Genomic DNA, 17,757 nt, shown 5'->3' with positions numbered 1-17,757 from the left:
TAATAGAAGATGTTTAGTTTATCAAAACTTTTGGCTGGTTCAAAAAGTAGATTCAGGGTGGAAGGTCCAGCTCTCACAGGTAAATGAGACGTGAAATTTCACTGGTGCACTATATGCCTTTAAGGAAAAAAGGCAACCTGAAATCTCTGAAGACAGAGATCCTCCTTAGTAGTCTCTATAACCCCTTTGCATGGAGTGGGGGAGGGAAGAATTAACCAAGAAGAGGGTCTAATGTGACTTGCCCATTATAGAGCAGGAGTTCTTTAATGCCATACTGGTCTCATTTAACTGCCTGGTACATGAAAGAATAGGTATATAGCTCTCCTCTCTATTGTGAGCACCATAAAGTTGCAGTCTGCAGTTGCATTTAAATCCATCTCTACACCTCTCACTTTTATGCACTCCCTGATCAATACTTACAGGTATTTCAATCCTTGCTTTGAGTATCTGGTCTTTCTTTATATTCTGTACATACACCACTGGTCCAGTTAAAATATTTGTCCCAGCATTACTGCAATCCACAGCATACACAGGAAGATTTGGAGCACCTATAAACTGTTTAAAATGCAAAATCACACTTAAATATAGTAGCACTTTTAAATAAGTGTAAATATTAATTAGGCAACATCAAAGGGAAGCATAGCTCCGTACAGGTGAAATTAGAGATCCCCTTCCTTAAGATTTTTAGAATCCAGAACTATGAACAACAGGAGAGGCCTGAGAGGACTAAGGTTACAACTGTGACTGAAATATACATTTAATAATACATATTATTAGGGGACACAGGTTCTTCCTTTACAGCAAGAACATAGCTTAGTCTTAAAACATTGGTTTTCAACAATCTCTCTTATTATTCTAAAAATTTAGGTGCAGTCTACATGGGAAAACTTTTGCTGATATAGCTACACCAGCAAACCATTCTGTGCACACTCATCTGATCCTGACAGTACAGCTTGTATCAGTTCTTGGAGTGAAACAAAGTATATGTGCAAAATGCACTTTTATGGGGGCATCTACACTAGAAACTAACTTCAAAGTTAAGCAATACTTTGAAGTAGACAGCAGAGAGTGTACACACATTTTCCCTAACTTCAAAGTAGGGAGCCCAACTTCCAAGTCATTATTGCATTCCCGGGAACGGAGTAGTGCCCTACTTTGAAGCTGAGTATCTAACACACACCCTACTTCAAAGTTGCTTCAAAGTAAGCAACTTTGAAGTTATTTCGGTAGTGTAGACAGAGCCTATATTTATTTAACCACATTTATTCTAGTGGCCTTACTGTAACAGAAATAATCACCAACAAACCCTCACCAAACGAACAAAAATCCTCATACCTTTAATTAACATAGCTACACAGGCAAGTTTCTCGAGGGTCTCTGGCCTTAAGTTACATGAATATACTATTTGTTCTATACAGATTAGCCAGCATTTTCATCCCTCATACTTAAAATATTTTGCCTTACAGTATTTTAAATGATGCGTGACTCAAAATTTAAAATTTACTTTTATATATAAAAGTGAGTGAGCACTTGCCAGTCATTCATGAAATGAAAGAAAGTATGAAACAAGCATAAACAATATACATATGAAAATTTAAGTGCAAATGTTTTTGTTAAACATTTTAAAGTTGCCTATAATGAAATTACTTCTGAGAAAGATAAATATAGGAAAATGGTTAAAATAGTTAAAAATAGTAACTTCTACAGTCATATGCTGACAATCTATATTAAAAATAATTGTCACACAGTATCCTGCAAATATTCTCTCTTATATTAAGAATTCACTGGAGGCATTAGCTAATTCCAGACAAAAAAAAATTTAAGCAGGATTCCTCTCCCCCTCCCTCTATACACACAGACTGTAATTGAACATCCTCAAACCAACATCCCTAAGATGTCATCTTTATGTAGCTCTGACACTTAGGTCTGGTCTACGCTATGGCTATGTCTACACCGAGTTTTTTGAAAAAGCTGGGGCTCTTTTGAAAAATCCTGCGGAGTGTCTACACACAAAATGCATTCTTTCAATATGAAAAGAGAAGAACACAGCATTTTTTCAAGTCGCCCTCTTCCTCTCCCACATGAGCAAGAGTGCAATTTTCCAAAAGACTTGGAATTTTTCTACCCCTGGCCCATTCTTTCAAAAAAGCAGGGGCTGTGTGGACACTCTCTATCAAAAGAGCTGATTGATTTTTTTGATCCACTTTTTTGTGTGCGGACGCACTCTTTCTTCACAGAAGCTTTTTCAGAAGAGATCTTCTGGAAGAACTTCTTTCAAAGGATCACTGTACTGTAGATGTAGCCTATGAGATTAGTTAATTTTATCTGTGCTAGTTTCAATTTATGACAACTATATCTACACCACCAAGCCCCTTCTGACAATTTTCAGGACTTTTAAAATAGACTTCACTATGCCACCTTAAGGAGAGGATTAGCACAAAATTTGAACTTCCAGGTTCGAACTAGGGGTTGTGCAAACAAGGGATGATCAAGCAAAAGTTCTTGGACCCTGGGAGGTGTGCCCCAGTGCCCCAAGTATGACTGCTCTAGCTGGCACTTTGAACTTTGTTGCACTTCCAGATATAAAATAAAAGCCCCAAGAGCTTTTTAATGTGATTTCCTGTTTGGTCAGCATGGCAAGTTTGTCAGCAGAGCCATCCATCTATTGGATGGTTTGAGGTAGTTGCCTCAGATCCTGTGTTTTGGGGGTCCCCATGGGGCCTGGGGTGGTCTAAGGTACTACCAAAGAGCCTGGCCAGCACCAGGTGTCAGGCCAGCCACTACAGCAGTGGTGGGAGCCATGGAAAGCAGAGTGTCCTAATCCCAGCCTGCTCCACTTTGCCATCTCCCAAGCTGGGTACCAGAAGCAACGTAATGTGACGAGGGACTGGGCTTGGCAGAGCAAAGCAATTTGGGGCCAGATCAATCCACAACCCTTGCTGCTGGTTCCAGGCACCCTGGTGGTCCCCTGGGTCACATCGCTCTGGGGAAGGAGTTTGAAGGAAGAGGTGGAGTGGGAAGAGGTTGATGAGGTTTGGGGGAAGGGTGGGCCTAAGGCGGGCTTTGTTTTGGGCCCAGTACCAACCTACGGACAGCACTGACCAGCAGTACACCTGTCCATGAATGCCTAAGGTTGTAAACAAGCACCAGTATGAAGCATGCAGGAGATACTGGATCCGCTTGCTGAGTGGGAAGAAGCAGCAAGAGGTAGGCTGGATCTCCAAGGATAACCACTGGCATTTCAATGTCTTCAATGGTAATTGTCCCATCTGGGAAGAAAGTGCCATCTTGCAGCTTTCTGAAGATGCAGGAGTTCCTAAAGATGCACGCATCATGCAGCTTTCCTGACCATCTCGCACCAATGCTGGTGAAATGGTCCTTGTGAGCTTGCAATACCACTGAGAAGTACCTCTTGCAGTTTATGTACTCTTTGGCAAGGTGGTTTGGTACCCAATAGAGATACATGTTCCATCAATGGCCCAAACACAATTTGTGACCCCCCCAGTAGCCATCCACTGCGTCTTCCAAGTTTCCCAGAGTCACTACCTTTCTTAGCAGGATCTTGATTGCTCTGGCTACTTGGATCATAGCAGACACCACTGTAGATTTACCTACTCAGAACTGATTCCTGACTTATTGGTAGCAGTCTGGCACTGCAATCTTCTACATTATAGCTTATCAACTGTCAGAGCAGGTCTCATTTTGTCATTGCTACACTTCAGGATAAGGGTAAGTATTTCAAAAAAGTTCCATAAAAGTGACCATATGCACGTGCAAGTTATGCAGCCACTGGTCATTATCTCATAGCTGTATAAAATTATATGGTCCCTCCAATCTTTGCTTGTTTCCCAGAACCAGAATTGGCATTCCACTGTATCACTATGCTTGACCACTGGCAGCATATGTCAACTTCTCCATTCAATGGTTTTCTGATCATGTGTGTACAACAAGGCCTCCTTATATTCCTCCTTGTGCAGGTGGCTCCTACGTAGGCTCTGGACAAACTGCAGGAGAATGTGCAAGGTATTTGAAATACTTGACACAATAGTACACAGCTGAGCAGGATCCATGCTTTTCATTATATGGTATCTGCATGGATAACCAGGGAAATAAGGGTGCAAAATGATTGTTTGCCATTGCTTTCAAGGAAGCAGGGAGGAAGGAGGTAAATGCATCATGGGAGGTTGACAACATATAACTAGACCTGGTGACAATGTTGTCGTCTCATTAGGCATTGAAAGCCTAAAATAAAATCCAAACGGGCAGTAGGATTTGTGGGTTAACTGTCCAGTAGATTTTTGTAAGAGTCAATATTAGCCATGGCAGTAGGCATGCGCTATCAACCGCATGTGCTTAGTGATGACATGCACCTTTGACTTTATAAAATTGGATGCTAAATGCTGACCTCAATAAATTTGATTTAATATGATAAAGCAGGCAATACCCTCAGTCAGTGACTACGGGATGGAGGTGGCACTTCCTATCAAAATGGAAATTATCATCACTTCTCCAAATGTCTGGAAAATTACTACTATATTACGTTTGGTTGCTCGACAAAATAGGCCCTTTCCATATGTTTTTTTATTAAAGGTAGAGTCATAACAGAAGCTTGTTATGTATAGCGTATAGCATACCTTACAATGAACTATCAGTTTTGGTTGTGCTGTTATATTTCCAGCTTCATCCAAAACTTCAACTTGAAAGGGAAAAGATGTCCCATTTTCAATCTTCAGAATTTCTGAATCTGGTTTCACTTTCAATTGATGAGGAGGGCCTATAAAACACACACATTTTTCAGAATTTTACCAGTTATCAGATTTCAGTTTCTCTGTGTAACAAACAATTTGCAAACAAATCACCAAGATATTTTTGGTAACAAAACTATCTAACGATTTATGTTCATCAATTTTTTCCTCAAAAGAATAAATTATTGAAATATGAAGAGGCACCTGGGCCGACAGCCACCTTGTACCCTAGGGAAAGGTGGGAGGGTAGCCTGGCACCGTGCCCCAGGAAGAGGCAGGGCGAAGGGCAGGAGGGACAACTGGAGTTCCAGGCCCTTTTGAAGTGCCAGGCTCTTTGTCATGCTTCCCCACCCTCCTAGTCCCACCTTTGAGTGGGACTGAGCAGGGAGTTCTGTCCTTGCACGTGCATAGTTTGTTATTCTCCTGATGTGATTAAATAGAGAAACATTAACAATCACCAGACATGCAGAACACATCTTTACAAATCAACAATACTCTCAGTGTTGACCAGTAAACTAATAAAGATACTGAAACTGGACTTTCTCATGAGATGCACAAATACACAAAATGTGCTATCTGGTGCAGATAACCACAAAGAACTTTGATCCATCGTGCTAAAAAGAAATCTGATTATGTAATCTACCACCTTTATAACTCAAACAGAGAACAATAAATAAAAAATGACGACGTGAAGAGCAGCGTGAGAGCTTGTGAGATACATTTTCTACTTTAAAAAGTAAAATAAATTTAACTGATGTCTATCCTAATTCTGAAAGTTAATGTTAGGCCCTTAAAGAAAACTACAAGTTATTAGGTTTACAACCATAAGTACATGTTGAAGTCCTTCAAGAATGAATATAGACTAAATGAATAGTTTTGGTAATTTTTCAATAGTTTGCAAAGAAGTGCTGTTTTAGTATATTGGTTGTTTAAATTAGTTGTCTAATGTCTACACTGTGCAATAAAAACAGCTATGGTGAATCAGAACAGTAAATCCTGAATAAATACTCCATTCATTGAAAAAAGTTTAAAAGGGAAAAGGAAATGAAGTAACTAGTTATGATGCCTCACCTGAGCTGTGAACTACCAATTTAAAACACAAGTATCTAAAACTTACTTTTACCAACAAGTGGAGAAAGACCGACAAAGTGACAATGATTTGGGGGGAAGAGGGAGAGAAGTGAAGAGAGGAAAATAGAGACCATGACCACTCTTTAAGACTAAACTAAAAACTCTCAGCTCTACCCTTACTGGAACTTATTTTTGAAAACAAGGGTGTAGAAAGAGCTTCTTGGAAAATACACAAAAGAAAAACATTATCAGCAAGAACTGCTTGACAAATTCACCTACTGTGGTTCAACAAAACTAAAACCTAAAGATTAAAAATGCCAAATGAAAAAGGATGGGCATTAAGAGGCCAAATTTACAGTTTTTATTAAGCTCAAGAATGGCAATTAGCAATTGCCTTGTTGTAGGACAATTTTCAGCACAGGACTAAAATGACCTACTATTGCTCCCAGCCCATGAAGCAGTCCTAGGTTACTTGTCTATAATTCCCCTTACACATGGAACATCAGTGTGTTTGCAACTTATTCTGGTTAGCTTGCTATAATAAAAAGCAAAGGGGACGAACAGACAGAGAGAAGATGAACATATGGTTCAACTCAGGAAACAACCTTCCCTAAAATTTCAGTCACCTAAGAAAAGCAAAGAACAAAGACGACTTGGCTCCGTTCTGCTCTCAAATCAGTTTTAAAACAGTAGATGGTGCTGAATCAATTGCTCTGAAGTGTCTGTACCCTTGCCAAAGACAGATTCCAATACAAAGTGTACGGCCACGCTTTGCAATTCTATGGACAAGCCTCTACTGCCTTTATTATTTGCAAGAAGACTGTTCAAAGGAGTTTGTCAAAGGAAGAGGTAAAAACTCAGATGTACACCTTTCATTTTATTTAATGTTATAGCAAACCGCTATACCCCCCCTCAGAAGGTAGCACAGTATCTGTCTGAAGCCCAGAAAAAGGAACTGAAATAAAAAAGAAATTACACATGGACTTGCTAGCCTAACATTAAGGAAATATCTCAGAGTAATTTCCTCAGAATGGCTCAGCATACCCTAAGGTGTGTCAAATGTGCAAAGACCAAGTGTAGTTAATCCATGACACATCTGAAACATCTTAAAAATTTCTCCCACCTAGAAAAGCATATACATAAAGGGGTAAGGGAGTTATCTAAATGGGGGCATTTGGCATCTTTTCTTAAAGGAACATGGGAAATCTCTTACCTATACTGTAAATGGAACTGCTTGAGAAAGTGGCATTTGCAATGTTGTATAACCAGGCTGGTCCCTTATGACAGAGACAAGGTAAAGAGAAGCTCTGTTGAGCTCAGAAACTTGTCTCTTTCACCAACAGAAGCTGGTTCAATGAAATACTTTTACTGTAAATGTTCTTCAAAATGGGATGCAGATATATAATCATGCAGATGTGTGCAACGTAGTGCACCAGAGCCAGAGAACTTTGCCTACCAATGCAGGTGGGGGCAGGGCTCATGTCTTATGCTCTTCCCAGCCATATAAAGGTGGCACTGTCCCAACCCCAACAGTTCCTTCACACCGAACATCAGAAGAGATGGAGGATGGGTTGTGCAATATATATCTGCTTCACACTTCAAAGAAAAGGTAAATTAACCAACTATGGTGGCGGAAGGAAGGAATAGTTGCAGCCATGTATTCCATGTAAATGACTGACAGACAACAACCACAGGAGCTAGGGCTCAGTCTTTTTGGACAAAAGTATGAAGGACTCACTTTCCAAAGTATGTACTGAGCAGGGCAGGATGCTGTAGAATGGCAAAGTAAACATATACACTCATCCCTTGTTAAACGAGTACTTTGTTTATGAGTACTTGCTCAAACGAGGGGCACACTTACCTCCCCTAGTTCACTCAACGAGTGAACTCCACCTGCTAATATGAGAGTTACTCACCCCCCGTGTCTCCAACCTGCTGCAGCCTGACCCCATCCCCCGCCAGCCCTGCAGACACCAAACTGCCAAAACCTAACCCCCCCGCTGCTCCCCCTACTCCCAAACAGCTGAAATTTAGCTGGCCCTGCACACCAGAACTGCCAAAATTTAACCCCCCCACCTCCTCTGCGTACCCCAAACCGTTGAAATTTAACTCCCCTGCCAGCCCCATGCACCCTGGAACTGCCAAAATTTAAACACCCTCCCACCCCCACGCAGCCTGAACTGGCAAAACTTAAACCACCGCCAGCCCCCACGCACCTGAACTGCTGAAACTTAAACCCCCTGCCGCCCCACAGACCCAACCTGCAGCAGCCTGAAACCCCGTGGACCCAACCCGCCACCATATTTTACCTGTCCCTCCCACTCATGTCCCCAAACTGCCCCCAGCCTTTAACCCTCCCCAACCCCAGGCTCACTTACCTTTCAAAAGCAGCGCCATCTGCTGCCACTCTGAGCACTCGGAACCAATCAGAGACTTTTACAAGTATTTTAGTAGGTATTTAGTGTCCCTCTTACAAGTTTTCGCCTATGAGCAAAAAGTTAGGAACCAATTGTGCTCGTACAGTGAGGGATGAGCGCATACAGGAGTAACAGAGAGGTAGCTGTGTAAGTCTGTAGTTCAGCAAAATAAAGCAGCAGAGATGTTGCACTTTATGTTCTTCTTCATATGTGAAGAAGTGGGTCTGTCCCATGAAAGCTCGTCACTGAATAAATCATGCTGTTCGTCTTTAAAGTGCAACATCTCTGCTTCTTTATATATAAAGGAGGATCAACTAGCAGTACTGTAAATGTCAAAAATGGGAACTTCACTCAAACACAATAATTGTCATCTGGCCTTTTATAGAAGGACTCATAGCCTGTGGAGGTGGTTTGTTGGGCATAGTCTGAGCTATTACAACTACAAAACAAGAACAAAAAAGTCTTGGATAATTGAGACAAAACGTGAGGTGAATAACACTATACAGAGCTCCATAAGCAATGAGAAGAAACTGACAGTGGCTAGTGTGGGGACAACACTTGTACTCCGTATGGTGCACAGGACACTAACAGGTCTCCTCTACTTCAATCTGTCTTGGGACAAAACTTCAAGCTGACTCCAGGAGTACCCAGCTGTTTTCCTTCCATCTCAGTAGACCTTCTCCATGTTGTCTGAGGTCTTCCTCTTCCGCATTTTCCTTGTGGGTTGCATGCGAGAGCTTGACAGACTGTGCTGCATGATGGTTTTCTGAGAGTTTGGCCGAGGCATCCCCACTTTCTTCTCTTGATTTCAATGTCAATTGGTTCTTATCCTGCTCTGTTCCAAAGCTCCTCATTTGTGACGATATCTAGCCATTTGATGTGAAGGATGTACCTCAAGCACCTGTTTATGGATGTCTGTAGTTTGTGATTTGAAGAATTTTTAGTACGCCAGGTCTTGCAGCCATACAAGAGCACAATCTTCATATTTGTGTTGAACATCCGTAGTTTTGTCTTTGCAGATATTATTTTTGAACTCTCTATGGGATGAGTATCAGAGAAGTAGCCATGTTAGTCTGTATCTTTGAGAACAAGAAGTAGTCCTGTGGCACCTTATAGACTAACAGGGTGCCACAGGACTTCTTCTTGTTCTATATGGGATGGAGAGTCTTGAATGCAGCTGTTGCTTTCCCTATCCTGGCACTGATATCCTTATCTATTCCTCCATTTATGCCTTTAATACTCCCCAAGTAGTTGAACTGCTCCACATCTTCCAGGTCATTATCTCCCAATGTAAAGGTAGTGTTGTTGGACTGGTTGATCCTCATTGTCTTGGTCTTTCCCTCGTTAATGCTCAGTTCAGTCAACAAAACAGTTTTGTCTAGTGTTGTGACCTTTTCTTTCATGCTTTCATGGTGGTGTGAAAGGAGGGCAACATCATCAGCAAAATCAATGTCCTCTAGCTGTTTGAAAAGGGTCCACTGAACATCTCATTGATGGCGATCTGCTGTCCTATTCATAATCCAGTCCACTGTGATCAAGAACAGGAAAGGTGACAACGGGCACCCTTGTCACACCCTCAAGAGCATGCTGAAAGATTTTGTCAGGACACCACTGTGGAAAAACCTGGCATGTCGAGGGTTGAATAATCAAGTTTAAAAATTTTGGATGGGATACCACCGTGTTGCAGCTATTTTAATGAAGTGTCTCTATCAATGCTGTCAATGGGTTTTTCAAAGTCTACGAGGGTTATGCAGAAGGGCGAGTTCTACTTGAAAGACTGTTCTATGATCAGAGTTGCCATTTGGTCAGTACAGAATCTCTCACTTCAGGAACAGGCCTGTTCTTCCCTGAGCTGTCTCTCGATTTCTGTCTTTATTTTCTCCAACAGAATTCTATCGAACACTTTTCCTGAAATAGACAGCAAGATGACACCCCTCCAGTTCTTGCATTCCTTCAGGTTGCCTTTCTTTGGAAGCTTGATAAGGTAGCCATGTTTCCAGTCTTGTGGGATCTCTTCATGTCCCAAATTTTCCCAAATAGATTATACATCATGTTGACTCTTGTCTCAAACACCTGCCCTGCTTGCTTCTGCGGGGATGTTGTCTGGACCTGGTGCTTTTCTGTTTTTCAGATGCGCAATGACTTATCTGATTTCTTCTTTTGTACATCAGCTACTGTTAATTTGCAGGGGTATATTTGCAGGTAGTAACTCAGGAGGTTCCATGCGGGCAGGGTGATTCAGTAGCTCTTTAAAGAATTCCTTCCATCTACTGAGCTGCTCACTTGGGTTCGTTAGCAGGTACCCCTCCTTATCCTGTACTGGCTGATCCACTGCATGCCGTGGATAGCTTCCATGTGATGTTCTGGAGCTCTTTAAGTTCCTTTAATCCGTTCAGCAGCTTGTTGTGCTAGGTTTTTCACAAAGTTCTTCTTGTCCCATTTTACAGCCTTTTTAGCTTCTTTGTTGGCTTCTGAAAATAGTTTCTGAGCTTCCATCTTGGCTGCTCTTGTTTTGCTGTTTGCTGCTCTTCTGTCCTTTCATTACTTCATTTTTCTCTGAGTTGCTGCTGTAACCCATGCTTTGTGATGCCTCGTGCTCTTTCCCAATGTTTTAATCACAGGTTTCTTTCCAGGTTGTTTTGGTGTATTCCCAAATTTGTTCCATGCTAGCATCTTTCGGGATGAGATTTGCCAGAAGTGCATATCTGTTGGACAGCTCCACTTGGAAACCAGCTCGTCTTTAAATCCTTCAGCTGTTCTGTGTTGAATTGCAATCCCAGCTTGGTCATTGTTGTGGTGTATCTCAAGCTTGAGCTCGAGTTTTAATGTGACCAAATGGTGGTCTGAACCTACATCTGCTCCTCTTCTGGCGCGGACATCTTGCTTCGATCTTCTGAAGGAGCTGCTGATATAGATGTGATCAATCTGGTTTTCTGATTGGTGGTCAGGTGAAACTCAAATGACCCTATGGATCCTTCGGTACGGAAAACACTACCACCTATCACCAATCTGTTGAAGGAACAGAAGTCACTGAAGAGCTCTCCATTTTCATTCATGTTGTCTAGGCTTTCTTTTCCCATTGTCTGTTCTCTGCCTGTATTTATGCTTCCAGTTTTCGCATTGAAGTCGCCCATCAAAATCAATATATCCTTCTTTGCTTCCTGGTTCACCACACTTTGTAGTTTTTCATAGAAGTCTGTTTTACATTCCTCTGGTGCTTCATTGGTTGGCGCATAACATTGCACAATTAGTACTTTTTGCACTTTGGTGTACCATCTGGCTGTGGTGATGCTTGAAGAGAAGTGGTGTAGGCTGCAAGATGAGAACACCACCTCTGTATGTATTGCTAGACAAAGTTCTCTGGTATGGTGTTTGGATGCAGACTTACATGAAATATAATATCAAGTGAAAGAATAAAAAAAATTCCTCACCCACAGGGTCTCTGAGAAACTCATGACTTCAGATCTGGTTGGATACTGCCTAAAGTGGCATAAAAAAAGGAATGAAGGATGCTAAAGTCAGCCACTAAAATAGGATGCATTTTGAATCTGAGACACTATATCTAGGGCCATACCAAATTTATAGCCATAAAAAACATGTCAAACTGTGAAATTTGACCTTTTGTGTGCTTTTATCCTACACTATATAGATTTCATGGGGAAGACCAGTTTTTCAAATTGGAGGTCCTGACCAAGAAGAGAACTTCAGGGGGATCATGAAGTTATTTTAGGAAGCTTATTTACTCATTTCTGTGCTGCCTCCAGAGCCAGGGAACTGGAAAGTGGTGATTTTAATGTTGGCTGTATGCAGAGCTCTGAAGGTAGCACCCTGCCAGCAGCAACACAGAAATAAGGGTGACAATACCATTGCCAGGTTGTCCTTCCTTCTGTACTGTTGTTTTCAGAGCTGGGTGGCCAGAGAGTGGCAGCTGCTAACAGCCCAACTCTGTATGCAGCAGTGCAGAAGTAAGAGTGGCACTACTATGTCTTCTGTGCTGAGGAGGAGCTCAGTGGTTTGAGCATTGGACTGCTAAACCCAGGGTTGTGAGCTCAGTCCTTGAGGGGCCATTTAAGAATCTGTGGCAAATAGATTAAAAAAAAATCTTTCAGCGATTGTGATAGGTCCTGCTGTGAATGCAGGGAGTGGACTCGATGACCTCTCAATGTCCCTTCCAGCTCTATGAGACAGGTATATCTCCATATATTTATGTCATCCTTATATCTGTACTGCCTTCAGAGCTGATATCCTGGTTAGCAGCCGCTGCTCTGCAGCTGCCCATCTCTGAAGGCAATGTTACTGTCATAAGCTGTGGTGCAGTAAACATAGCAATACTGAAACCCCTCATACAAGAACCTTGTGAGCCCCACACAATTCCTTTCTGAGTCAGGACCCCTACAATTACACCACCATGAAATTTCATATTTAAATATCTGAAATCATGAAATTTACTATTTTCAAAATCCTGGGAGTTAAGCTGACCAAAATGGACCATGCATTTGGTAGAGCACTAACTATAATCTATAAAATCCCCAGCTAAGATTTCACAGTTTAAGTCAGTAACAAACAATGAAAAACCAAAGTTGTTCTCAAAATGATTCATCCATAAAGGGAGCAAAGAAGACAGACTAGTGGTCAGCCAAAAGCTCTAGAGGAGTAAGAGGAAATAAACAAAATGCTAAATTGTGCCTAGTTAGAAAAAAAGCTGTGTTAAAAAAATAAAAGATACAACTAAACAAAATGCATTTCAGCCAGAAAGCTGGTTTACAGTTGTTACAAGAAAAGGTAGAGCTACAATATTGAGCCTATATTTGCCATATAAAGCGGAATGAAAGTTTGTTTTCAGTTTCCAGCTTCACTTGCTTGTAATAAATGACAAACCCATTATGTGGACTGCTGTATTATGGACACTAAGAGATGGTGAATTATGTAGAACTAAAATATCCTTCTACATCTCATCAGACATTGTGACTTCTTGGGTGGAGGCACACTGTTACAAAAAAAAAAGTCATCACGAATATTTCAAAATACTCACCAGGCAGCAACCTTATTTTCAAGATCTGAGTGTCTTCTTTCAAACCAGGAAGAATAACCTTCAGACTGAAATTCTACAGAAAAGAATATCACAATGATTAACATTGAACAAACAGATCATAGATTTGTTTACATTTATTTTCCTATCCTACAGAGACATATTTTGAATTTTCATTCATACTTTTGTTAAATTCCAGTGGTTTACACAAATATACTGTATTAAGTTGCAAGTTAGCTAATCAGTTTTCTGTTGTTATTGCCTCCAAATAGCCCTATTCTTGTATAATGTTAGCATTCATTTTTATCAGCCCACATGAATCCACACACAATAGACACAGCAATAGACAGTTAAGATAACTTGTGGCTGCCTGACTAGGCACTTACAATAAATGGATACAAAACAACAGCTTTAAACAATTAAAGATAATCTTTTTCTTTAAAAAAAAAAAAAAAAAAAAAAAAAAGGAAATGTTCACAGACTTTAGATCCATCCCTCTCTAGCTGCCTAAAATAAGATACCAAGAAATGATGGAGAGTGAATAACCATCTGGACAAGTAATATAAATGAAAACAATTCTGGATATATAATTATCTTTAAGAGCTAATCTGAAGATAAATCTGTACAAACCATCATTAATATGCCCAAGATCCCAATTTAAGAACTCCCAGAAATTCAGTCCTCTGGGAATTAAATTCAACACTGCCATCCTAGGGTGCATTATATTTTGTAGCTATTTGAAAATGCTTATTTGTATACAAATTTGCAAGAATGTAATAAAAAAGTTGTAAAACTAATTCTGAGTTTACATAGTTGCAAACAGTTGACTGCATCTTTCTTCCATCCCAAAGGTGTCAAATCTGGGGAACTAAAGCTCCAAGAGTGACTCACGAAAAAAAATTCAATCAATACCACAAACAGTGAAAATAATCAATGCCAGATAAACACTCTGATCAAAGTCCTCCAAAACTACACTGATGGAGGCCATAAAGTACCCAACAAGATCAATAATCTGCAACTGTGTTGATGTATATCTGGAATAAATTAGAATTTACACCAGTTTAGCACTACATGTAATTCTCCACAGAACAGAATGGACGGTGTGCAGCGAAAGAATTAAGAGTCCACTCAATAAACAGGTGAGATAAAAATATTTAATAACTTCGTTCACTGTCCTGTTCTTTTTACGCTATGAATGAGCACCACAGAAAACTTACATGCTCTGAAGACTACATGCAAAAAAGGGGGAAGAGTTAAAGTCACCAAGGCCAACTAAATTTTGGCACCTCTTAAAGAGCCCTTCGTTTTACCCAAAAGGCTTTCTGGATATTATTACATTTAGGTTTTGTATGGAATGATGATGATGCATTGTGCAAAATGTATGAATTATGTTATTTAAATTTCTAGCTGCAGGAAACCATATCACGGCCTGTAGCAATAATATTAAGAGCACATCTATGATGAGTAATAAGGAAGCAGTTCCAAAAAAGTTACGTATAAATGTTAGCATTCATTTATTCAGCATAAACAAACACTCACCCTCAGTTTTTCAACAAGTTCTCTTACAGATACAGCCACAGCAGTTTACACATTCACTAACACCACCGCACTGACTAAATAAGAGAAACTTTACATAGTCCCAAATAAGACTGTTCCTAAATTTTAAATTTGGACAACATGAAATACAATACATATTGTAATTCAGCCCAAAAAAGGATTATACAATATTCCTCATAATTTGCAGCAGTTGCGAACAGCAGTATAAAGCTGTCAAAATTACATATATTTAATGGTAAAAACTATGTTAATTATGGTTGGTTGTTGGTACAGTGTCCCCCTGCACAACACAGAGTTGAACAAAACTTAAAACCTCTGAAAACAAAACAAAAATATACAGTTAAGGATGCCCATACAACCTTTACTCTGCTCTTCTGTCAACTGTGCCCCACTGACATACATCTTTCACCCTTCCAATCCCACAGGTGCTGAAACATACTGAGCTCTTCACCTGTTTTACAACAAATTCATTCTCACCCACAGGACTTGATCCTATTAAATGTGATAAAGGGGGAGAGTGGGATGTGGTTCTCTGGCAGAGTTGAAGGAAGGACAGAGAATGGGGTTGACTGGCAGAACCAAGGAGTGCCAGACTTCCCTCTTCTCATCCCCAAACCTCTCATGCCCTCCCCTCTGCTTTCACCATTAATCCTCCTGCCCATAACCCCTACTCCTCAATACAGTCCCAAGCCGCTCTCCCTCTATTTGCCCACTCCTCTGCCTCCTAATATTTCTCCCCTTACAGGAAGCATTTACATGTTCAATTTAATGCCCCTCCACCTAAGATAGAATTGCCACTCCCTGACTCATGAATTGTAGCAACCTCCTGCCATTCAAGCGTGGCCTACATCTAAAACTTTAATCAACCTTGACAGATCACTTGGATATGAAAACTCCACACCCAAGAGAAGTTGATAAGCCAAACTAAACCCCAGTAAAGACACCATTAATCAAAAGAAGATACTTCCATGACTTAGTTACTGCACCTTGAAGCGGCAGATTAACTACAGCAATGGAAAATCCCTTCCTTCACCACAGAAAACGTACCATAAATGGCAGCTGTGCTGCTTTCGTCTTTATAATGCAGACACAGCCTCTTTCAGAAATGTCTTGTTTTAGGTGGGTCCTTGTGACTAATTTATTCTTAGTTATGCTAATTAAAGGGCAGGCGATCCAAGGTGTGATTTATCCAGTCATTAGTCCTCCCAGTCTAACAGTAAAAAAAGAAATTCTGGTGGCCTGGACTTCAGAAACCTCTGTCTCAAACAGCCTCAAATTTGGAATACTGATGCAACTTCATACCCCATCAGACACTTCAAATTTCAAAGCAATCCAATTAACCATTTGTAACTTGGAGCATTTTCAAGACCTCTAGCTTTTGAGAGTATAAAATGAAAGGAATGGAAACCCTACCTGTTTTCTTATGTTCCAGTGTATGCACAATGCAAAAATGTACATTTTAAAAAAGTTACTGTTCTCAGTTTTGTCAGAGATTTTTTCATCCCCTGGGCATCATCGCCCCCGTGGGTCAGGGGAGGCAAGCCTTTGGCCATTAAACATCAATGCAGGTACAGGTAGAATCTAAAGATACATAGGCTGCCATTTAGCAGCCCCCTGCAATGGTCATTCTGTGTCATTTGGTTTCCCCAGTAACCTGAACTCATAAATAATTCATGACCTGGGATTCAAAATCCAGGCCTCTGATTGGGCACAAGTGGAGAGTTTCTAGAAACTTCCACTGCCTGGAGGACCTGGTTGAAAACCATGGACAAGATAATGAATATTAAAGTCAAATAATGAATTATGTATGAAATCAAGGGATAAAAGCAGGCGCACCACAGCGCCCAGGGTTCAGTCAGTCCGGGCAGCCGCTCTAGTGGTGAAGTCTTTGTGAAGAGCTCCTGTTTTTTCAAAGAGCTCCTGACTTTGAAAGAGCTGAAATCACAGAGGCGGCTGCCCTTTAGGGGGCGCCGCCTAGAGCTGAAATCACTGCAGCACCTGTCTCTGTGGCTGAAGCTGTGCTGAATCATTGGAGCTGCAGCTCACCTCAGGGGCAGCTGAGCTCTGAAGCGGCGCCGTCGTTCAAGCGCCTCCCCGAACCCCAGCACTGCGCTTGCATCTAGGAGCGGCAAGTGGGCCTTCAGGAGTACTCACCAGGTGGCGAACTGGCCCATGGCTTCTGCCACGGGTACTGCGTACCCGGTGAGGAAACCGGAGGCCCACCAACGTCATCTCATCGACGCCGCTCCTACGGCCATAACATCGCCTGGCAGTGCCTACCTGGACCATTCCATCTGCGGTAACACCACCTCCGCCATTCTAACTAACCTATCTGACCACCGGCCACTTCTTCACTAATTATTCCAAACACCGGACTTGACTATTCACTTAAATATGACTACTGGACTTGACCACTAACTCTAGATAAAGACTACCGGACGTGTCACCTTTAATTTAACTGTGTATAGGCCGGGGCTAAAGGCTCAGGCCAGACTTTCCCGTGTAAAATAAATGTAAATACCAATGTTATGTTAATTATGTTAGTATTGTTAGTATTAGGATAGATAATTAGTATAGCCAATTAATATATAGATAAGTAAGATATTGATTACCCTATCCTACCCCTATTGTTTAAATCCGCAAGCTATCGCAGTGCCGGGTGGGGAGTAGCGCCCCCACCCGGACTCTCTTCGGAGATAGGCTGGTAACCACCGGGAACTCCGGGTACCAGCCAAGGCTGGCGACCAGTGGGAACCCGCCGCGGTAGCCTGAGAATCTAAACATCCATTTCCATTTACCCACTCTCTTTAATTAATGTATATTTGTATATAGGGGTATAGTATAATAGGTTAAAGTCTAGTTAATATAGTATAGTATAATACAATATAAATGAACATATAAGTTTCATTAATAGGTAGTTATACTTAATAAGCATAGT

The 17,757-nt window shown here is 41.1% G+C and overlaps 1 protein-coding gene across 2 annotated transcripts in view; it reads right to left on the bottom strand.

Moving 5' to 3' along the window:
* SMCHD1 (structural maintenance of chromosomes flexible hinge domain containing 1) overlaps positions 1–17,757 on the bottom strand; it is a 207,175-nt gene that overhangs the window by 102,732 nt on the left and 86,686 nt on the right. For both annotated transcript variants that reach the window (XM_074987361.1, XM_074987362.1), the window contains exons 22-24: positions 13,266–13,338; positions 4,635–4,774; positions 421–555 (exon numbers count right to left, since the gene is read on the bottom strand). In XM_074987361.1, the coding sequence (XP_074843462.1) occupies positions 421–555; positions 4,635–4,774; positions 13,266–13,338 (348 nt within the window). The remainder of the gene's footprint in view (positions 1–420; positions 556–4,634; positions 4,775–13,265; positions 13,339–17,757) is intronic.

The sequence above is a fragment of the Carettochelys insculpta genome, chromosome 2 (genome assembly GCF_033958435.1).
Source record: "Carettochelys insculpta isolate YL-2023 chromosome 2, ASM3395843v1, whole genome shotgun sequence".
NCBI lineage: Eukaryota > Metazoa > Chordata > Testudines > Carettochelyidae > Carettochelys > Carettochelys insculpta.
This window is presented reverse-complemented; position numbering and strand designations above follow the sequence as displayed.